Genomic DNA, 24,462 nt, shown 5'->3' with positions numbered 1-24,462 from the left:
CAATGCTCTGTACCGTTGATGCAGGGATTATCGTACGATTTGTTTCTAGGTCTTCCCTGGTTGCAGTTGCATAATCCTACGTTTGAGTGGAATACTGGGGAGCTAACCAAATGGGGTAATGAATGTTGTACGTCATGTTTTTCTGTTAATTCTATTTCTCCCCCTAAGGAGGCGAATACGCTACCAGAGTTTGTTCAGGACTTCGCTGATGTTTTCTCTAGGGAGGCCTCCGAAGTGTTACCTCCTCATAGAGAATACGATTGCGCTATCGAATTGGTACCAGGAGCTAAGCTTCCTAAGGGTAGGATATTTAATCTTTCTTGTCCCGAACGTGAAGCTATGAGAGTGTATATCCAGGAATCCCTGGCCAAGGGTTACATTCGTCCCCCTTCTTCTCCGGTAGGTGCTGGCTTCTTCTTCGTGGGGAAGAAGGATGGTGGTCTTAGGCCATGCATTGACTACCGTAGCCTGAATAAGGTCACGGTAAGGAACCAGTATCCCCTTCCTTTGATTCCTGATCTCTTTAATCAGGTTCAGGGGGCCCAATGGTTTTCTAAATTGGATCTACGGGGGGCGTATAACCTTATTCGCATCAAAGAGGGGGATGAGTGGAAGACTGCGTTTAACACGCCCGAAGGCCATTTCGAACACCTCGTCATGCCCTTTGGGTTGTGTAATGCCCCTGCGGTCTTCCAGAATTTCATAAATGAGATTTTGAGAAATTACCTGGGGATTTTTCTGGTAGTGTACCTTGATGACATACTGGTGTTTTCCAAGGACTGGTCCTCCCACATTGAGCATGTCAGGAAGGTGCTCCAGGTCCTTCGGGAAAATAAACTGTTTGCCAAAACCGAAAAATGTGTGTTTGGGGTACAGGAGATTCCATTTTTGGGTCAAATCCTCACTCCTCATGAATTTCGCATGGACCCCGCCAAGGTTCAGGCTGTGGCGGAATGGGTCCAACCTGCCTCCCTGAAGGCGTTACAGTATTTTTTGGGGTTCGCTAATTATTACAGGAGATTTATTGCTAACTTCTCGGTCATCGCTAAGCCCCTTACGGACCTCACTCGCAAAGGTGCTGATCTCCTCCACTGGCCTCCTGAGGCTGTCCAGGCTTTTGAGGTCCTTAAGAAGTGCTTTGTCTCGGCCCCGGTGCTGGTTCAGCCCAACCAAATGGAGCCATTTATCGTGGAAGTTGACGCATCTGAGGTGGGAGTGGGGGCTGTCTTGTCCCAGGGTACCAGGTCCCTCACCCAGTTACCCCCGTCTTTTCGGATACACGACGTGTTTCATGCCTCCCTCCTCAAACGCTGCTCCCCGTCCTTGGCTCCCTCGAGGAGACCTCCTGTTCCCATCCTCACCCCGGAGGGGGTGGAATTCGAGGTGGCCAGGATTGTGGACAGCAAGATGGTCCAAGGCTCCCTCCAGTACCTTGTCCATTGGAGAGGATACGGGCCCGAGGAGAGGACTTGGGTACCCGCCCGGGATGTTCACGCTGGGGTATTGGTCAGGAGGTTCCACCTGCGTTTCCCCAGTAAGCCAGGTCCACTTAGAAAGGGTCCGGTGGCCCCTCATAAAAGGGGGGGTACTGTAAAGGATCTGCCAGGCACAGCTTCGGGGTTAACTCCCAGAACTAATCAGTCAGCACCTGAGGATACATCCCTGAGACTGACTCCTGCTTCCACCATTCAGGCTGGCAGGCTTAGGAGTGGGAGAGCCTATCGTAACCTGGCCAGACTCAGCTAGCTCCCGCCCTCGGTCTATTTAAGCCTGCACTTCCTGTCCCTCGGTGCTTGTTACTGCTTGTGTTTCCCTCCTTGTGGTTTCCTGGCCCAGCTACAGCTCCTGCTATTTTTGATCCTGCTCCATACAGACCCTGGCTTACCGACTACTCTTCTGCTTTTCGTTTTGTACCTCGCACACTCCTGGCTTGACTCGGCTCGTTCACCACTCTGGTTGCTCACGGTGTTGCCGTGGGCAACGGCCCCTTTTCCTTGCTTGTGTTCCTTTGTATGTTTGTCGTGCACTTACTGAGCGCAGGGACCGCCGCCCAGTTGTACCCCGTCGCCTAGGGCGGGTCGTTGCAAGTAGGCAGGGTCAGAGTGGCGGGTAGATTAGGGCTCACTTGTCCCTCTCCCTACCCCCTGCCTTTACAGGAAATCCGCACCCCAAGATACGTAAATTGAGACACTACCTGCAATGGGACAGGGAGCCCCCGCCGGGAGCGATATTCTGCACATAGAGCAAACATAACCGACTTAGACCAATTAACCGATAACCCCGAGAACGCCCCAAAAGTGTCGATCAGCTGCAAGAGCGAAGACAACGAAGGACCATCATCCGCCAAGTACACCAAAGTATCATCTGCATACAGGGATATTTTCTCAACTAGTGAACCTCGAGGGATACCAATAATGGAAGAGGAACGCCTAATTGCCAGCGCCAGAGGCTCAATCGCAAGAGCAAACAACAACGGGGAAAGTGGACAACCCTGGCGCGTACCTCGACCTAGAGAGAAGGGTTTAGAGACATCCAGATTTGTTCTCACCCTAGCGACAGGCTGTTCATATAATAGGCGGACAAGAGCAAGAAATCTGGGACCAAAATTTAGATGGGAAAGCAGCATCCAGAGATACCTCCATTCAACCGAATCAAAGGCTTTATATGTATCTAGAGAGAGAACAAACCCAGGGGATGTATCGTATTGTGCAGCATCAATATTAAGAAACAACCTGTGCACATTAATATCCGTACCCTTCCAAGGCATAAAGCCTGTTTGGTCAGGGTGAATGAGGGATAGTATAACTTTGTTTAATCTGGTAGCTAATATCTTGGCAAGTATCTTTGCATATGAGTTAATCAGCGAGATGGGCCTATAGGAATCCGGAAGAGTCGGATCCTTCCCAGGCTTCAACAGCACCACAATTAGGGCCTCTCTCATAGATGCCGGCAAAACCTCCATCTCCAGAGCAGCAGAATAGACTTCCTTAAGCCTGGGCACCACAACCTCACAGCTATCCTTATACCAATCAGCCCCCAGGCCATCAAGTCCGGGGGTCTTACCAGATGGCAACAACTGAATCGCATCAGTGATATCGTCCTCTGTAAGCGGTCTGTCCAGTTCCTTTGCCTGTGCATCAGTCAAACGCCACAGGGGGAGGTCATCTAAAAAGCGTTCTATATCCTCCAGAGGCCCACTGCATCTGGAACTATATAATTCAGCATAAAAATCACCAAACACTTTATTCAGATCTTATGGGGCAGTACAGAGAGTTCCCTCAGAAGAAAGAATAGATGGAACAGAGGCACACGGGCGTTCCGACCTAGCCAAGTATGCAAGATGTTTGCCATTTTTGTCACCAAACTCAAATACCCTTGCGTCCGTATGCAGCAGCTGTTTTTTAGTTTGTTCGACCTGTATAAGGTAGAGTTCCCTCTGGACCCCCGCCCACCGACTCTTCGTACCTGGACAAGGATCTACAATATAGTCTCTCTCAGCTCTCTGACTCTCTTCTATCGGCGACCGCTCCTTCTCTCTGGACACTGCTCTGCACCTTGCAACCCCTGCCATAAACGCACCCCTAAGAGTGGCTTTATACGCATCCCACACTACCAAAGGGTCAGGAAATTAGGAATTATGATCCCAATATGAGTCATGAGAGGCCGCCACCTCTGACCGCACCTCAGCAGAGGACAGCCAGGCCGGATGCAGTCTCCATATTTTGGAGTCAGCTGGGGGACCAACCGTAAATGACAAAATGAGAGCTGAATGATCTGAGATGCCTCGTGGAGTGATATCTATAGCAGTTACCATGGGCAAAAGGTCCTGTGACACCAGAGCAAGGTCAATTCTAGAAAAGGTTTTATGGGTAGAGGAGTAATAGGAGTATTTTTTTTTTCCTGCGGGTATTTCCAGCGCCAAACATCTGTCAGATGAAGCATTGAGGACCAGGAGTTGAGGTGAACAGAGGACTGATCCGAACCTCCAGTACGATCCATTGATATGTCAGGGACTGCATTGAAGTCACCCATACACAACACTGGGCCAGCAGGGAACTCTGAGAGTTTCTGGGCTATCAAGTCCAATAGTGTGGGATCTAGGGGCGGGGGAACATATACATTTAGGCTGGGTTCACACGACCATGTTACGTCCGTAATTTACGGAACGTATTTCGGCGGGACGACCCGGACCGAACACAGTGCAGGTGGCCGGGCTCCTAGCATCATAGTGATGTACGATGCTAGGAGTCCCTGCCTCTGCGTGGAACTATTGTCCCGTACTGTAATCATGATTACAGTACGGGACAGCTGTCCTGCAGCGAGGCAGGGACTCCTAGCATCGTACATCACTATGATGCTAGGAGCCCGGCTCCCTGCACTGTGTTCGGTCCGGGTCTTCCAGCCGAAATATGTTCCGTACATTACGGACGTAACATGGTCGTGTGAACCCAGCCTTACTATGGTAAAGCAGGACCCGGGTGATGAACAGTGTATAATGACATAGCGCCCAAAATGGTCACATGCTACCTTCAACACCTCCAGGCGCACACTCTTGGCTATCAGAACCGTCACCGCCCTAGAATATAAGGAATATGAGGAATGACACCCTCTAGCTATCCAGGCCCATTTAAGGGCCAAAAATTTTTGTCCAGTTAAATGCGTCTCTTGTAAGCAGATAACATGAGGCGAGTGTTTCTTCAGGAAATTGAAAACAAGAGACCGTTTAAATTTTGAATTAAGCCCACGGACATTCCAGCTCAAGACCTTAATTACAGCCATGGTACACCTGAAGAGCAGAAAGCAGTAGGAGACCCAGAGTCAATATATGATGGGAATGGAAAGGAGAAGAATACATAAACATTCACACACACAATCATGACACACCACATATAACACATATAACCGTACATTGAAATACAGTAAAACAAACCCCTACAGTCCCTGTCAAGCACCAGACTTCTAGTGCAGAACTGTACCCACTAACTGAACTACAACTGAGAACAGTGGTCCCTGACTAAGCTAACAGCTACAATAGCAGCACAGCCCTGAGACCTGACCCCACTAAGAGGGGAAAAGGAGCAACAGAAATAAAAATTAAACATTGAAAGACAAGTGACAAAATGGTTAAGCAGTACATCACAGTCAGATCACATCATCTCTCCTAAATAACAGTGTAAGTACATCAGGTAATCAGCAACCCAATCAGTGCAGTAAATACTTTTCAAGGAGAGAAAGAGAAAACTCAACAATTTAAACATCAGGGGGTTACCCCAGCAGGAGAACGCAGCAATCAGGGGGGGAAGTTCACTTCTGGGGCTCGGGGAGTGGCAGCCACCCAGTCCAAGGCTTCATTGGGGGAAAGAAAAAATCTTGCGGTCGGCCCATCAACCACCCGCAGTTTAGCAGGGTATAACATCGCATACTTGTATCCCTTTTCTTGGAGCTTCTTCCTGACCTCTGTAAAACGCACACGCTGCTTCCGAATCGTGACCGAAAAGTCAGGATAAATGGAGATCCGCTGAGAGCCATGTAAGATAGAGCCTTTACGTCTTGCCGCCTGAAGAATAGCATCTCTATCCCTGAAATGCAGCAGTCGCGCCAGCATACGCCGAGGGGGACCTCCCGGCAGCCCGCGCCTAGCAGGGACCCGATGAGCCCGTTCGATTGTGAAGAATGCTGAAAACACAGTGCCATCAAAGGTTTCCTTCAGCCATTTTTCCAGGAAAGAAACAGCATCTGTACAATCTGACTTTTCCGGCAGCCCTACTATGCGGATGTTGTTCTGGCGTAATCTGTCAAAATCATCAGCCCGTTCGACCGAGGTCTCCACCTGTCTCCTCAAATCAGAATCAGCGATCTGAGCTGGAATAGGGTATAAAGTATCCTCCACCTCTGATATCCTGCGCTCTGTTTCTGCAGTGCGTTCCCGCACTTTTTGCACATCATGCCTCAGGATAACAAAGTCCTGACGGAGTTCATCCACTTTAGTAACCACAAGGATTGACAGGAGGTAATTGCAGACATTAACTCAGCAAATTTCGTATCCACATGAGAGGAAGAAACAGGCAGGTCCTGTGGTGAAATTGGTCTTGGAGGATTCAGCGAGCCCTCAAACAGGGATAAAGATGGGTCTGGAGAAGCAGAGGGGTGTTCAGGCCTAGTAAATTGCTCCAGCCTCTTTACTGCATTAGCCTTGATTTTGGCCAGGGCCGAGCCAGAGGCTCCATCCTCCATCTCATCTAGGGATTCCTCATCTGATGGGGGAATATAACTGCCCTGCGTGGACCTCGTTTTCCCCTTCTTTCCAGCCTTACTGCCACCCATGATGCAAAGGGAGGGATGCAGGGTATGTAGGAACTGGCAGGGTGTTTGATACACCAAACGGAGCAAGTCCACAAGCTAAGGGTGCGAGGTATCCCGGTGACCCAGTGCCAGGCCCAATGCAGGGTGATTAGTGCGCCTGCACAGCTAGCTCAGGCCAGTGAAATACCTGGGAAGCGCTCCTTAGACTGATCCTCCTGCCTGCAATGGGACAGCCACCACACACCGCTGCACAGCTCTGCCTCTCCAGCCGATCCACAGTTCCGTCGCCAGCAATCAGTAACACCAGCCTCCAGCAGCAGCGACCGACACAGAGCTAGACTCCAGCAGACAGCCCTTCACTTCCGCCCGCCTCGTGCTCCACCGGAAGTGCCGCCGGCTGACCAGCTTCTCTCTCCAGGAGGGCCCCATGACACAAGATCCGAAAACTACCGACAGGTAAGGATAAAGGGGTGAGAGATGCACTTGTCCTGCCCGTTTGGGCAACTTAGGACGCAGGGTGGCAAGGATATCAGCAGGATAAGGAGTCAGGGAGCTCAGGAGCACTGTGAAGCATGTCTACTCAGGCAGACATCCGGCCACGCCCCCCATAGACGCTACAATTATACTTACTATTCACCTACTCACACTACGTACCATAGACTGGACTATATCTTTCTCTCCCAGAAGTATATCGCCTTAGTTCGCACAGCGGACATAGGGAATATTTTGTTATCAGATCATGCCCCGATGTTCCTAAGGGTTATTGGTGCTGGAGACTAAATTACACTCTCTTAGCAGATACGTCCAACGCACAAGTTGTCAATCATTTGTCCCAATATTTTACCTGTAATGTCTCATTCTATTTCCCCTCCGATATTGTGGGAGAATCACAAATCTGTAATAAGAGGTGAGCTTATTTCATTAGGGTCACGCATGAAGAAAAAGGGCAACGAATTGTTTAATTCTCTGTTCTCACAGATTTCTCTTTTAGAAGGCGTACACAAAAAGACAACGGCCAATTCTCCATTGCAGGAACAAACTGATCTCTGGGAAAAAGTGAAAGATATTCTTAATGTTAAATCTGCCAAACTACTTCAAATTTCGAAATTCAAACAATACGCTCATGGCAACAAAGGTAAGAAAATGATGACAATACTAGTTTGCAAACAAGAAAAGACCTTCATCCCGGAGATCAAGATGGCTGAGGGTAAGACAGTTTCAGAAACCATATTGCAGATGCCTTTCATGCCTTCTATCAAAACTTAATAGTATAATTACAGACTACATTACTATCTGACCTATCGGTTTCAGACGGGACATCACTGATTTCTCATTTCCAGGACTCCATTGACCTCCCGAAAATAGATAATGACGCTCTTATCACTCTTATGCGCCCTTTTACAGAACAAGAATTATAGAAAGTCTAAGGGTATGTGCACACACACTAATTACGTCCGTAATTGACGAACGTATTTCGGCCGCAAGTCCCAGACCGAACACAGTGCAAGGAGCCGGGCTCCTAGCATCATACTTATGTACGATGCTAGGAGTCCCTGCCTCGCTGCAGGACAACTGTCCCGTAGTGTAATCATGTTTACAGTACGGGACAGTTGTCCTGCAGCGAGGCAGGGACTTCTAGCATCGTACATAAGTATGATGCTAGGAGCCCGGCTCCTTGCGCTGTGTTCGGTCCGGGACTTGCGGCCGAAATACGTCCGTCAATTACGGACGTAATTAGTGTGTGTGCACATACCCTTACAGACCATCCCCTTGAGGAAAAGCCCTGGACCCAATGGCCTTCCTATTGGATATTTAAAAAAAAATTAAAACCACCTTACTTCCCCATTTCACAGCATTATATAACTCCCTTCTCAAGGGTGATATTCTCCCGAAACAGACGTTAGAAGCACACATTACAATTTTACAAAAGGAAGGGAAGGACCCACATGCTGTAGTAGCTACAGACCCATTTCACTATTAAATACAGACATAAAGTTGTGGGCTAAGGTTTTTGGAGCTAGATTGGGCCCTTTACTCCCCACGATAATTGGTAGAGAAGAAACAGGTTTTATTAGAAACCGCGAAGGTAAAGACAATAATTGTAGAGTTCTCAGACTGATTGAATATGCTAAGCGTCATAAGATTGCCTTGGTCCTTCTCGGCACTGACGCCGAGAAGGCATTTGATAGAGTTAATTAGGCTTATTGAAAAGCTACCTTACAGAAATTTGGTGTCCCAAAGATGTTCCTTCAAGCTATATTTTTGTTATATCCTTATAATTTTTATATTTTTATACCCCAGTGCGAATGTTAAAGTTAATGGCTCCCTCTCCAAACATTTCAACATTTTTAATGGTACACGTCAAGGACACCCCTTATCGCCCTCTTTATTTATCCTTGTGATGGAAACTTTAATTCAGAAGATAAGGCAAGATCCTCAGGTACAGGGCACTAAAGTTGGATCTTACACGCATACCACAGCTGCCTTTGCAGATGATTTGTTCATATTGACTACAAACCCAACAACCTTCATACCTCATCTTGTAGGTCTGTTTCATTCCTTTGTGATAGTATCAAATTTTAAAGTTAATTTTGGGAAGTCCGGAGTATTAAATATTTCCACCCCTGAATCATTCATTAACCCCATCAAAGCCAACTCACTGTTTAACTGGCCAGATAACAGTTTAACATACCTAGGTATACAACTTACGAAAGACCCTTCCCACCTGTATGCCAGTAATTATATGCCTTTACTCTTGTCTGTCCAGAATCAACTTTGAAACCTTAAAATCCAATTCATGTCCTAGATGGGTCGCAAAAATCTTCTAAAAACGTTTATAGCCCCTAAACTTCTGTATATGCTTCAGATACTTCCCATATGGCTACCTAGGACATTTTTGAGTTGCTCACTCAAGTAAGTAACAGATCTATTTGCATACTACAAAGCGAATCATTTAAATAGATGGAAATCCCAAATCCAAGAGTCTAATCCCACCTTATACACAGAATGGAAAGGGAGCTAATCGTTATCCGATGAACAGTATATGTGCGGATTGAGGCCCTTTTCTCCAAATTCATCCTGCTCCAGCGCATTATTTAAAGGGAACCGGTCACCAGCATTTTAGCTATCTAGCCAGCAATACCTTGTGAAAGTGGGCGAAAAATCATTGTTATCTAACCTATAAATATGTTCTAAGTAAGCTCTGTACCTTTAGTATTCCGTTTTTCAGCGGTCCGGAGCCGTATGCAAATGAACAGAAAAGAGTCAAATCTTCACTCGAAAAGAGTCAGATTTTCATTCCTCCGGTGTTTCAGAGTTGACTCCGCCTCCTTCTTTTTGATTGACAGCTTCTCTCACTCCAATGCACATTGAGACACTAAAGCAGCAGAAGCAGGGAAGGGTAATGAAGCACGCATGCGCGATATTTCGAACGAGATTTGGGTATTTAGGGCTGGACAGGCGGCGGCGGTGTGCGGTGTTAAGATCCTGCATCATAGAAGTAAAAATAAATTACTATAGAAGGCGTGAAAGGTTTAAATAACAATATTTAGGGCAAGAGGAGAACTTCAGGAGAGAAGAGCACAGAAACTAACTTTGGACAGCTGCGGCCATTGAGGAGTCAGGCGATTTTAACAGGTAAGATGTTGATGACAGGATTCCTTTAAGTGTATCATACTTGTTTGGCAGGATGTTAACAAAACCCACCCTCTCCGTTCCCCTATTGCCTTTAAGCCTTTTAACATTTCTGGTAGATGCCAAGAGATTTCCTCAAACTTCCTTGTGGAGCCAACTTACCAATATGACAATCTCTGCACTTTTTGAAACGGATTCTCAAGTTTCTGTTCCTTTATTATTTAGGAAAACAGGCCTTATCTTAAAAGATTTCCTACAACAGCAAGACTTCCAGAATGTACGCAATAAGTACATCTCCAAATACTCCATCTCAAAAAATTTGTCCCAATTTGAATGTCAATTAAATTGCTCGGTGATTCAAAAGGGTGCCCTTGCCAATACATATGAATAAGGATGGCAAACTGAATCTCCTTTCTATATGGGAACAAGGCCTGCAAGTTACTTTCACAGAGGTAGAACAACAAGAACAACAAATTATTTTAAAACGTTCACATGTCTTTTCTCAATGTATTAAAATAAAGGAAAATTCATACAAAGTTATATCCCGTTGGTACAAAATACCAGTCTGGTTGAGCATGGTTAATGCTGACATATCAGACGGGTGCTGGTGATGCTCTCTTGACAAGCGATCCTTACTTAACATTTAGTGGCAATATAATTTTATACACGTGTTTTGGACAAAGGTAATCGATACGATAAATGATATAGGTTCTTCTAAAGTCCCTTTATCGCCACAGGTGATCCTATTGTGGCTACCTTCTGACTTCTTTACTCCCAAACGGAACGACTTTTCTAACTACAATTCTAATCACAGCAGCTAAATTGTTAATTCCATTGCATTGGAAGTCTGCTACACCTCCATATATCCATCAGTGGGAACTAAAAGTACAAGAAATCCGTAGGTTTGAGGAATCACTTCATTGGGAACGGCAGACTAGAACAAAATTTGTGCATATTTGGTCTCCTTGGATAGTGTATTTCAATAGATCTCAGTCTCCCTAGCTTGAGTCGTACCTTATGAATATCTTCACCCTTCATTAGATTGATGACGTGTTTACCATAGACCTCAGTTCTATAAGGCTAGATCATCCTTCTGGAATACTTACATGCATTACATACTTCATGGTGCCACAATTACTAACACAGGACAGACATACCCTTTCCCTTCTTCCTTATTTACCTCCCCGTGTTCCTTATTTGTGTATTATTTTGAAATTCATTACTGTTTGTATACTTTTTACAAACTATTGTCTATTTACACCTGTATACTTGTATATGCTAAGCTGTACAAAATAACAAAACCAACTTTGTGTTTCTATAAAGTATTTTATTATGTTTTTTACATACTCAATAAAAACAGTTTGAAAACAAAAGTAATCTCTGGCCGACTTGGGATCTGCACAACTATAAATATTTCCTTTTTTTAACCCCTTCCCGCTGCAGCCACTTTTGACCTTCCTAAAAGAGCATCATTTTTCAAATCGGACATGTGTCAATTTATGTGGTAATAACTTGGGAATGCTTTTACCTATCCAAGCGATTCTGAGATAGTTTTCTTGTAACGCATTGTACTTTAAGTTAATGGTAAAATTTGGTCGATACATTCAGAATTTAACCCTTTCACGCCGCAGCCCTTTTTCAGGGCTGCGGTTGAGACGTTACAGGGGCTCGCCCCCTGTTTTTAGTAATTTAAATGCCGTGATCTCTATTGAACGCGGCATTTAACGGGTTAAACAAGCGGGATTGCGTAACCCGGAAGTGTCGGCTGTAACACACAGCTGACACATTTGCTCTATGGAGCGGACTCAGCCCGTGAGCCCGCTCCATATTCCCCCACCCGGCATGCGCCGTATATATACGGCGGATGTCGGGAAGGGGTTAATTGTAAAAGATACAAATTTAGCGAAAAATTAAAAAAATTAGCATTTTTCTAAATTTAAATGTATCTGCTTGTAAAATCCATAGTAATACCACAAAAAATTGTTGGTAATTAACATTTCCCATATTTCTTAACATTTAATTAACATTTCTTTGTTTGCATCATATTTTTGAACATACTTTTATTTTTCTAGAACATTACAAGACTTAGAACTTTAGCAGAGATTTCTCACATTTTCAATTTTAAAAGGCTATTTTTACAGGGGTCAGTTTAGTTGTGAAGTGGCTTCGGCCTTTACAATGCAAACCTCCATAAGTCACCCCATTTTAAAAACTGCACCACTCAAAGTATTCAAAACAGCATTTCAAATGTCTCTTAACCCTTTAGTCGTTTCACAAGAATTGAAGCAAAGTGAAGGTGAAATTTATCAAATTTAATTTTTTTTGCAGAAATTCATATATAATAAAAAAAAAATCTGTAAGGCTGGATTCACACGAGCATATTACGTCCGTAATGGACGGAACGTATTTCGGCCGCAAGTCCCGGACCGAACACACTGCAGGGAGCCGGGCTCCTAGCATCATAGTTATGTACGATGCTAGAAGTCCCTGCCTCGCTGCCGGACAACTGTCCCATACTGTAATCATGTTTTCAGTACGGGACAGTAGTTCCATAGAGAGGCAGGGACTCCTAGAATCGTACATAACTATGATGCTAGAAGCCCGGCTCCCTGCAGTGTGTTCGGTCCGGGACTTGCGGCCGAAATACGTTCCGTCCATTACGGACGTAATGTGCTCGTGTGCACCTAGCCTTACACAGAAGGTTTTACCAAAGAAAAGCAACTCAACATTTATTGCACAGATTCTGCAGTTTTTAGAATTATCCCACATTTGGAACTGGTGTACTATTGGACTGAAGCACAGGCCTAAGAAGCAAAAGAGCACATAGTGGATTTTGGGGCCTTTTTTTAATTACAATATATTTTAGGCACCATGTCAGGCATGAAGACGTCTTGTAATGCCAAAACAAAGCAAATACCCCATTTTGGAAACTACACCCACAAGGAATTCATCTAGGGGTGTAGTCAGCGTTTTGACAAAACACAGGTTAAAATAATTTTTCTTCAATAAGACGTAGATGTAGCTCAAACTTTTTCATTTTCTCAAATAAAGGAGAAAATGCACCCCAACATTTGTAAAGCAATTTCTCGCGAGTACATCAATACCGCATATGTGGTAATAAACTGCTATTTGGGCACATGGTAGGGCTCAATAGGGAAGGAGCTTTTGGAGTTCAGATTTTGCTGGATTGGTTTCTGGTCGCTATATCGCATTTCCAAAGCCCCTGTGGGACCAAAACATTGTAAACCCCCCAGAAGTGACCCCATTTGGAAACTACACCCCTCAAGGTATTCACCTAGGGTTGTAGTGAGCATGTTAAACCTGAAGTTGTTTTCCAGAAATAAGTGTGCACTCAATGTTGCAGAGTGAAAATGGGAATTTTTCTATAGATAAGCCAATATGTGGTGCCCGGCTTGTGCCACCATAACAAGACAGCTCTCTAATTATTATGCTGTGTTTCCAGGTTTTAGAAACACCCTACATGTGGCCCTAATCTTTTGCCTGGACATTCAACAGGGCTCAGAAGTGAAAAAGTAGCATGCGAAATTGAGGCCTAATTTGGTGAGTTACAAAGTATTGGTTCCCAATTGCCACTGATGTGAAATAATAATAGAAACACCTGAGAAGTGACCCCAATTTTGGAAACTACACCCCTCAAGGCATTTATTAAGGGGTGTATTGAGCATTTGGGTTTGCCATCAATTATTGCGCTGCGGATGGGGCAAAGTAAAAATGTAAATTTAACATTTTTCCCCTGATTTGCCATTTCAGTGGCAAATATGTCGTGACCAGCTTGTGCCACTAGAGATACACACCCCAAAAATTGTTAAAAGGGTTCTCCCGGGCATGGCGATGCCATATATGTGTAACTTTCGTGGTCGCTGAACACAAACTCCTACCATCCAGTCGACGCCCTTCTCTCCAGAGATGTCTGCGCATACGGCCGTCCTGTTCCACACTGCCCACCAGGGTGCGCTCACGAGCTCAGTCCAGACTTAAGAAGCCAAAGCGCACGCAGGTGGGAGATTGAGCTGATTGCTCCTGCTAGTGTTGATCCTTGTGTTTCTTTGCCACTTCCTGACTGCTATAATGGAGACGCAGGTACCTGACGTGGATTTTTGAACCTGTGCCAGATCCACTTCAGCCTGTATTCAAGGGCATTTTTGTCTGATGGCGCAAGGGTCGCTTTCATCATCTCTCTTCTCACTGGCAAGGCCCTTGCATGGGTGAACCCTATCTGGGAGAGACAAGGACCAGAGACCCGTGACTTCCAGGGGTTCCTCCGGACATTTCGCATTGGTGTTTGAGGAGCCTGAATGAGTCTCCTCTGCAGCGGCTTCCTTGCTGAACCTACGCCAAGGAGACATCTCCGTGGGTGAGTACACCATCCACTTCCACACCCTGGCGGGAGAACTGTTGTGGAACAATAAGGCCCTGGTGGCTACATTCCGGCATGGACTGTCTACTAAAATGAAGGACGAACTTGCCGCTCGAGATCTGTAGTCTACCCTGGATGACTTCATCCTTCTGGCCGCCCGGATAGAAGCTCCGAGAACGGCTCCAAGAGGCTCGTCGGGAGGGCTTCCTAGTCCGACCCCAACTTGCAGCAACCCCTGCTGCCCTCAGATGCCGATCCTCCTAAGGAGTCTGTAAGGATAGACCAATGTAAGCTATCTACCTAGGAGATACAACGCAGACGAACTTCGGGACTCTGTCTATATTGCGGCCTCGGAGGCCATCTTGTGCGTCTGTTTCCCCAAAAGCCCCAAAGCTTAGGGTTGCTAGGAGAGACAACCTTGGGCAAAGAGGGACTCTCGTCTAAATTGTCTACCATAGTGTCCGGCGAAAAAACGCATCAGGTCTCTGCGTATCTGGACTCTGGATCCACTGCTAATTTCATTTGTAGAGACCTGGTGGACCTTCTTCAATTACCCACTACCCCTCTGGAGAGACCGTTGATGGTTGCATCGATAAATGGACTACCTCAGCCAGACCCAGTTACAGCTGTGACCAAGCCGCTGAGGCCCCAAATAGGCTTCGAGCTTCTATCGTTCTATGTCTTATTCAAGGCCGTTAACCCCGTGCTGCTGGGCCTGCTTTGACTCTGACTACATGCCCCAGTCCTGGACTGCAACTCTGAGGTTCTCCAGTGGGGCCCCGAGTGTCACGGCCGTTGCCTGGTGCAGATTCTTTCGGCCTAGCCTCCTCTGCCTCGGTCATTGGCAGGATTGCCTGGTCATTATGCTGCATTTTCGGACGTCTTCAGCAAAAGGGAGGCGGAGACACTGCCCTCACAGCAGGCGTATGACTGTCCTATCGAGTTGATTCCTGGTGCATCCCTTCCCCGTGGTAGGGTATATCCTCTCTCCTTGCCAGAGACTCTGTCCATGTCCGCCTATGTTAAAGAGAACTTGGAGAGGCGCTTCATACGGAAGTCTTCCTCCCCGGCAGGAGCCGGGATCTTCTTTGTCAAGAAGAAGGATGGCTCCCTGCATCCTTGTATTGACTACCGGGGTCTCAACTAGATCACGGTGAAAAATAAGTATCCGTTGCCACTGATCTCAGAACTGTTTGATCATATACGTGGTGCCAAGATTTTTTCCAAACTAGACCTGCGTGGGGCTTTCAACCTCATCCGGATTCGCCGGGGTGACGAATGGAAGACTGCATTTAACAACCGTGATGGACACTATGAATATCTAGTAATGCCCTTCGGCCTGTGTAATGCTTCCGCGGTCTTCCAGGAGTTCGTTAATGACATTTTCTGTGACCTCCTCTATGTTTGTGTTGTGGTCTATCTTGATGACATCTTGATTTTTTTCTCCAGATCCTATGACGCATCAGAGACATGTCCGTCAAGCTTTGCTGCGGTTAAGGGAGAATCGTCTGTACGCCAAGTTGGAGAAGTGCGTGTTTGAAAAAGATGCTCTACCCTTCCTGGGCTACATGGTCTCGAATCGTAGTCTCGAGATGGATCCTGAAAAGGTAAAGTCCATCCTGAAGTGGCCATGCCCTCAAGGCTTGAGGGCCATACAGCGCTTTCTGGGATTCGCCAATTTTTACAGACAGTTCATTCCAAACTTCTCCTAACTGACATCTCCTATCTCTAACCTCACTAAGAAGGGCATGAATGCCAAGGTGTGGACTCCTGAGACAGAGTCCGCATTCAATAGCCTGAAGAGTGCCTTCACATCAGCCTCTATCCTTCACCATCCAGATGTTTCTCTACAGTTCTCGTTGGAGGTGGACGCCTCCTCTGTCGGTGCTGGTGCACTCCTATTCCCGAGAGGTTTCAAGGGCAAGTCAATGGTATGTGGATATTTCTCTAAGCTCTTCTCATCCGCAGAACACAACTACTCGATTGGGGATCGGGACTTACTGGCCATCAAATAGGCCCTGGAATAGTGGAGACATCTACTAGAGGGCACAGCTCATCCCATTCTGATTTTTACGGACCATAAGAATCTCATCTATCTCCAGACGTCCCAATGGCTGAATCCTCGTCAGGCCAAGTGGTCGCTGTCCTTTCCCAGGTTCCAGACACCATGGAAATTCTACAGAACATTATTAATCCGTCTTGGATTGTCTCTGTCAACCCCCTGCATGTTGGGGACATTCATCCAGGGAGGACTTTTGTGCGCCTGGCTGACAGAGGGAGGATTTTCCGCTGGGGATATTCCTCTAGACTGGCAGGTCACGCGGGGACCCGTAAGACCCGAGATCTGATTGCCCGTCATTTCTGGTGACTCACGCTGCCCAAAGAAATTATGGACTTTGTTTCTTCCTGCTCCGTGTGTGCAGCTAACAAGGTTGCTCACGCCAGACCTGCTGGCCTGCTCCAGCCATTGCCCGTGCCTGATGCTCCCTGGCAGCATATAGCTATGGACTTTATCACTGACCTGTCTCTCTCTGCTGGATGCAGTACTGTCTGGGTGGGGGTGAATCGATTTTTGAATATTGCCCACTTCGTTCCTCTGAGCAGTCTTCCTTCTGCTCCTCAACTGGCCAAGCTTTTCATCCAACACATCTTCCTCCTGCACGGTTTGCCGAAGCATATTGTGTCTGATCGGGGGGTTCAGTTCACCTCGAAGTTCTGGAGAGCCGTCCGCGGACTCCTAGGTGTAAAGTTGGACTTTTCCTCGGCCTACCATCCTCAGTCCAATGGTCAGGTCGATAGGATCAATCAGATCTTGGAGAACTACCTACGCCACTTCATCTCCAAGCAGCATGATGACTGGGTGCAGTTGCTTCTGTAGGCTGAATTCTCATACAATAATCAGACCAGCGAGTCCACAAGGAATACACTGTTCTTTATTGTCTATGGCCAACACCCACGAATTCCTCTTCCAGTGCGTAATACATCCGAGGTGCCAGATGCTGACACTGCTTTTGGGGACTTTCTGCAGATCTGGCAGCAGACTCGATTCTCCATCCTGCTGGCAGTCGACAGGCGGACACAAGGAGAAAAGAACCTCCACAGTTTCTTCCTGGCACGAAGGTCTGGCTGTCCTCCAGGAATATTCGACTTAGGGTGCCATCATACAAATTTGCTTCCAGGTTCCTCGGACCCTTTGAGATCCTACAGCAGATCAACCCTGTCACCTACAAGCTTCGGCTGCCTCCTACCCTCAAGATCCCCAACTCGTTCCATGTCTGCCTCCTGAAACCGGTAGTTCTGAACCGCTTTACCAAGACTCCTAGCCCTGCGGTTGCCTCCCGCGGTCCTTCAGACACCTTCGAGGAGATCCTGGACATTAAAAAAGTAAGAAGAAGAGCCTTTTATTTAGTAGATTGGAAGGGGTTTGGACCAGAAGAGAGGTCCTGGGAGCCAGAAAAGAATCTCAATGCTCCTACCCTCATTAAGAGGTTTCTTTCTCATTCTGGTCCCAAGAGGAGGGGGCGTAAGATGGGGGATACTGTAACGTCCGTGGTCGCTGACCACGAACTCCTTCCATCAAGTCGACGCCCTTCTCTCCAGAGATGTCTGCACATATGGCCGTCCTGTGCCACAGTGACCACCAGGGTGCGCTCGCGAGCTCAGTCCAGACTTAAGAAGCCAAAGGCACGCAGGTGGGAGATTGAGCTGATTGCTCCCAGAGCACACTGGGCTATAAGAAGGGCCCATCCCCTTCCTCCCATGCCTGAGCGTTATTTGTCGTATCCTAGTTTGTCTATGCAAATGGTCTCCTAGTGTTTTCCAGTTCCAGTGCTCCCCGTACCTGTATCCTGTGCTATCCTGGTCAAGTGCCGTGCTGTGCTATAGTCGTGCTATGCTGTATTCCACAGCTGTCCTGCTACTCCACGCCTGACGTCTACCTGCTGCCTAGTCCCAGCCGAGCCTGTTTTGCTACTGTCCGAGCTGCCACAGGTTCCCTAAACGAAATATAGACTGTGACCTGCGCCCTGTTGACCAGCTGCCATACCGTCAAGGCGGTACGGCCCAGTGGGTTCACAAACCCAAAGTGACAGTATATGGAAGTAAACAGCTGTCTATGCACACTGTAAGACTCAGTAGGGAGGCAGCGCCATTTGGGTTTTGGAGCGTGGATTTTGCTCGGTAGTATTTTTGTTTGGGGTATTACTGCCATTTTAATTTATAATGTGGGGGCATATGTAAGCTGTGCGGAGTACATCAGGGGCATAGTCAGGTGGTATAATAATGGGGTAAAAAAATAAAAAAAGAATCCATTGATGTGTGTTACACTGTGAAACAAATCTTTATGCACAGGCCAGTGTTGCACTGATACATGGTGTCCTTTCTTATCCCCCTTTTTGTCCACACTCCACACCTTTGCAGTTTGGGAAATTTTGCTCGGAAGGTGTTGTCCTTGAAACAGGAGAAATGTTCCCCTCGGGCAGGCACAGCTGCATATTTTTAATTCCTGACATATTGGAGCCTTAACTAATTTTGTTTTTTTTATAGACGTAGTGGTATGAGGGCTGTTTTTTTGCGGGAGAGATGTAGTTATTATTGGTACCATTTTGCGGTACTTGCAACTTTTTGATCACTTTTTATCCTATTTTTTGGGAGGCAAGATGACCAACAAACAGCAATTCTGGCATAGGTTTTTAGTTTTTTTTACATAGCGCTCACCAAGCGTTATAAATTACATGTAAACATTATTCTGCGGGTCAGTATGATTCCGGCGATACAAATTTATGGCACTTTTTTATGTTTTACAACTTTTTGCATAATAAAATTTATTTTGTAAAAAGAATGTATTTTTTCTGTCGACATGTTGTGAGAACCATAACTTTAAAAAAATTTCCTAGACGGAGCTGTATGAGGGCTTGTTTTTTGTGAGACGAGCTATAGTTTTTATAGGTACCATTTTTGGATACATGCGACTTTTTGATCACTTTTTACTTCAATTTTTGCAGATCAGAGTGACCAAAACAAATCCTGGCTTTGTTTCTTACGGTTTTTATTTTTTTATGCTGTTCAACGTGTGGAATGAATAACATAATATTTTTATAGTTACGGTCGTGGCGATACCAAATATGTATGGTTTATTTATTTTTTGCAATAATAAAAGGACTTGAAAAGGGTGATTGTCTTTTAGGTTTATTACTTTTATTATATTTTTTACTAATACATTACACTACCTATGCAGTGCAATGAATTAGATCTGTCACTCATTCACTAACAGCAAGCCGATTAGGCTTCGCCTCCGGGTGGGGCCTAATCGGCTTTCGTAATGGCAGAACAGGAGGCCATTGTAAGGCCTCTTGTTGCCATAGCAGCATTCGGCAGCCCTGCAATCGCATGGCACGGCTGCCGATCTGCTGCCAACCACTAAGATGCAGCGATCAATTTCGATCGCTGCATCTAAGGGGTTAATGCCAGGAATCGGCGCTAGCTCCGGTTCCTGCCATTAAAGGTGGATGTCAGCTGTAACATACTGCTGACATCCACTGCTTATGACGTAGGAGCCATCTTGCCGTCAGCTACGGAAGCCTTTTACGCCCCGCATTTACGCAGGCTTTCTCAAACAGTTGTTAGTACTTTACATATAACTGCAAGCAAGAGTTGAAAAGCACCCATCGCTGTTTAGAGATTTATTCCTAGAACTTAAAAAGCATTTGCTAGCAGGATGTTTAATTACATCTACCCCAATCCCAACTTTTTTCAGTACTTTACTTTTTTACAAAAAGTTGACAAAAGGAAGTTTCAAGTTAAAAAAACAAAAATTGCCTTTTTTACAATAATAAGAATATTATTATTGGAAAAACATAAAAAATGTAAATAAACTATACATAATTGGTATCGTCACGTCCAAAACGACCCAACCTATAAAATGATCATGTAATTTATCCCGCCCGGTAAACGCCGTAAGAATTTAAAAAAAAAAACTAGGCCAGAATTACTGCTTTTAGGTCACATCTCCTCCCAAAAGATGGAATACAAAAGTGATCCAAAAGTTGCATGACTCTGAAAATGGTACCAATAAAACCAAAAACTCGTCCGGTAGCAGGACAACACCTTCCCAGCAAAGTTTCCAAACTACAAAGGAGGAAAAGTTCCAAAAAAGGTGCAGATTGAGTTCCAAAAGGGGGAAAAGAAAGGACACCATTTATCAGTGTGGCACAGGACTTTGAATATATGATTGCTTCAAAGCGTACCACACGACTATGGATTATTAATTGTATTATTTACACCATTACTATACCCTCTTATTTTATGCCTTGATGCACTCTGCACAGCTTACATATGCCCCCACATTATAAACTGAAATACCAGCAAAACTCCAAACTAAAATACCACCAAGCAAAATCCGCACTCCAAAAGCCAAATGGCACTGCCTTCCTTCTAAGCCCTACAGTGTGCCCAAACAGCAGTTTATGTCCACATGTCTGGCATTGCCATATCCAGGAGTACCCTCTAAACTATTTATGGGGAACGATTCTCCAGTGGCACAAGCTGTGCATATTTTGCAAAGAAACAGCATATCTGGGGAAAAATTGCATCTTTTCACTTTGCATCATCCGCTGCTTATTCATTTCTGAAAAACACCTGTAGTGTCTAAATGCTCACTACACCCCTTGATAAATGCTTTTAGGGGTGTAGTTTCCAAAATGGGTGTCACTTCTCAGGAGTTTCTTTTACTATTTGACCTCTGAGCCCTGCAATTGTTAATGCCAATGTTGTGTAAATTGCCAAATTAGGCCTCAAATTCGCAAGGGTACTCATTCAATTCCTGAGCCCTGTAATATGCCATGAAAAAGATTAAGCCACATGTAGGGTGTTTATAAAACCAGGAAACACTGTATAATATTTATAGAACTGTCTTTTCAAGGTGGTGCAACATATTGGGGACTCAAATGGCAGCTCTATTGTAAAATTGCCATTTTCACCCTGCAACATCCACTGTGCCCTAATTCACACCTGTGGGGTTAACATGCTCACTACCCCTAGATGAATGCCTTGAAGGGTGTAGTTTCTAAAATGAGGTCACTTATGTTTTGGTACATCAGGGGTTTTGCAAATGCGACATCTTCCGCAAACCATTCCAGCAAAATCTACGCTCCAAGAGTCATATGGCACTCCTTCCCTTCTTAGCGCTCCCATTTGTCCAAACAGTTTATGACCATGTGTGGAGGGTTGCCGGGAGATATTGCTTTACAAATTTTGGGGGGCTTTTTCTCCTTTATTCCATTTTCACAGCCCAATTCTAATCAATTCAACAAAAAAATCTTAGGGGGCAAAAATCTCCAAAGTTTCCCAAATGGAGTCAATTTTTTATTTTTATTTTTTTTACTGTACTGGGGCTTTGCAAATGCGACATGGCGCCCATGAACGAATCCAGCAAAATTTGCATTCCAAAAGCCAAATAGATTTTAAAAATTGTAGCTAAAACTACATCTTATTGGAAAAAAAATTATTTTATATTTTCATGGCCCAATTCTAATAAAATCAATGAAACACCTGTGGGGTCAAAATGATCGATTGCACCCCTAGATGAATTCATTGGGGGGTGTAGTTTCTAAAATGGTGTCTTTTTGGGGGTGTTTATGTTTTGGCACCATAAGACCTCTTCATACCTGACATGTGCCTAAAATAAAATCTGATGAAAAGGGGGCCCCAAAATCCACAAGCTGCTCCTTCATTTCTGAGGCCTGTGTTGTAGTCAAGTAGCACACTAGTGCCACATATGGGAAATTTCTAAAAACGTCAGAATCATGGTAATAAATATTAAGTTGTGTTTCTCTGTTAACGCTTGCTGTCTTACAGGGAGAAAAAATAAATTAAAATGTAACATCTGCAAAAAAAAAAAAAAAGATTTTTTTGAAATTTCACTTTGCAAAAGCACACAGTGTGAATACACCCTGACACTAAAAGCCAGTTATTGAAATTTAACATGCATGTGCTGGTCAGCAATTAATTAATAGCCAAGACTGTCCTCATCTTATTATATGGCTCATTCTTGAATTCAAGCAATCAGGCACAAATAACAAAGACAAAATGTGTGTGATAAGATGTGTGTTCTCACATTAACGAATAAGTGACAGGCCACTGAAATCAGCGTGTCTGTCACTACTTTATGCTGCCCTCAAACAGGGCAGCATGAAAATCTGACAGATTCACTTTAACCAATACATCCCCTCACCTTCTCTTGTCATTGCTCTTAATCACAAATCTTGATTGGAGTTTAATAGAGGTATCTTCTCACACCTGGGTCTAAGCCTGCTGAATGATAACACTGCAACAAATAAAAGGAAAACCACATTGTAATAACTCAATGTACCAGTTCAGCTATTTCTTAACTGTAATTTACAATGGTGACAGAATAACTTTTTTGAATCCTGAACTAATCGGGAACTGATATCGCGGATAATAATAAAAAATAGGAAAGAACTCCTAATGCACTCTACGAAATGAAAAAAAAACAATATAAGAAAAATAAGTAACAATACAAATGCGCCAAAATAACGTAGCAGCAATTGGATTTAGGAAAGAAAAAAAAGGGATGCTCTACACCACAGGTCCCCAATCTTGTACCTTGTGAGCCACATTTAAAGAAGCACTCCAGTAAAATAAAAAAAATGTGCACATATAATGCTAACTCACCAGCAATTTTCAAGCAGTGTCATTTGGGTTTTTTCCCAGCTCAGTTGCATCTATACATTTTAAACCCTTTTATTAAGGGTAGCTGTATCATGTGATCTCAGTCTGACCACCAGTATAGACCATGCTCTCATGTGTAGACAGGTAGTGAACCTCTCCTGCATGGCTCACTTCCTGTGAACTACAGGATTACATTATCACCAATCAAATCACACCTGGCAGCACTGAGGCTCCTCCTATCCCCACCCAGCTCCACCCTCCATGTTCCTCTGTGTTTCTCTGCAGTAATATAATAGACGAGTCAATATAATGATAAGCTGCAGCGTTATAAAACTCCTGATTCATACTGACTGTCTGTACTATCTGTGTGTGCAGTGTGCAGAGAGTCTGGTGTATTTCTATGAGATGCTACTCTCCCCTGCCTCATGTGTAAAAACTGACATGGAAAAACGTATCACAAGCAGGAGGCAGAGGAGACAGGCAGAGCTACATAGGATAAACTGAGAAACTGCAGTGTGATGACAGAAGTTCTATATGTCTGATCTATCACTTGCTGCCCTTTGGTAGGACTCATAACAGAGCAAGTTCAGTGTGATGACACACAGCCCCCTCCGGAAAGCCAGAATCAAAACGGGAAATGTAGTCTGCATTAGGGGAACCATATCAGAGCTGAAGAAGGAACCAAGATGGCAGACAATCCATAAATGGCCCTTCAACTAAACCAGGTATACAGAAGGCATACACAAGAGCGTCTACATTATGCTTTAACCGGTTAAGGACAAGGCTGTTTTACAGCTAAATGACCAGAGAAAATTTCACAATTTTGCTATGCGCTTCTTTAGATGACTATAACTCTGCAGGTGAATAAAGTTCATCTTTGAATTTTACACTCTTTTTAAAGGACAGATAGGGCTTTGTTTTAATGGCATTTGTCAGTATATATCATTTTTATTTTTTTCTCTAAAGCGGGCAAAATTGGAAAAAAATTCAAGAATTTAGCAAATGCGTCAGTTTATGCTAGCATTTTTCACACACAGTATAGACCACGGACAAAATTCATCCCCTTTCACATTCTTCCACTTCTCCCGTGCATGGGGATACCAAATATGTGTGTTTTATTCACTGTGCGGGCATGTGCCAGGGCTTGGCATAAATGAAGGCTTTTTTGCCTTTTCGGTCCAGGAATTCTGCATTTGATTTTATAGCAGCATACTGTTTCCTGAGGGGCCTAATGCTGCTGAAACATTACAAATAACCCATAAATTACTTCATTCACACAAACAGACCCCACAAAATTTTCTTCAAGGGGTTTATCATATTTTTAGAAAGTCCAGTTTTCTTCTGAAAGTTAATTGAATACGATTTTGTTGGCAAATGCATCAGTTTATGCTAGCATTTTTCACACAGTATGGACCACGGACAAAATTAATCTCCTTTCACATTCTGCCACTTCTCCCGTG

The 24,462-nt window shown here is 44.8% G+C and overlaps 1 protein-coding gene across 1 annotated transcript in view; it reads right to left on the bottom strand.

The window, feature by feature from the left end:
- SYT2 (synaptotagmin 2) overlaps positions 1 to 24,462 on the bottom strand; it is a 476,939-nt gene that overhangs the window by 395,960 nt on the left and 56,517 nt on the right. The window contains exon 2 of the mRNA XM_075853527.1: positions 22,545 to 22,637. Within this exon, the coding sequence (XP_075709642.1) occupies positions 22,545 to 22,557 (13 nt within the window). The 5' untranslated portion in view covers positions 22,558 to 22,637. The remainder of the gene's footprint in view (positions 1 to 22,544; positions 22,638 to 24,462) is intronic.

This window comes from Rhinoderma darwinii, chromosome 2, assembly GCF_050947455.1.
Source record: "Rhinoderma darwinii isolate aRhiDar2 chromosome 2, aRhiDar2.hap1, whole genome shotgun sequence".
Classification (NCBI taxonomy): domain Eukaryota; kingdom Metazoa; phylum Chordata; class Amphibia; order Anura; family Rhinodermatidae; genus Rhinoderma; species Rhinoderma darwinii.
The sequence above is the reverse complement of the archived record's forward strand: the minus strand, read 5'-3'. Positions and strand labels throughout refer to the sequence as shown.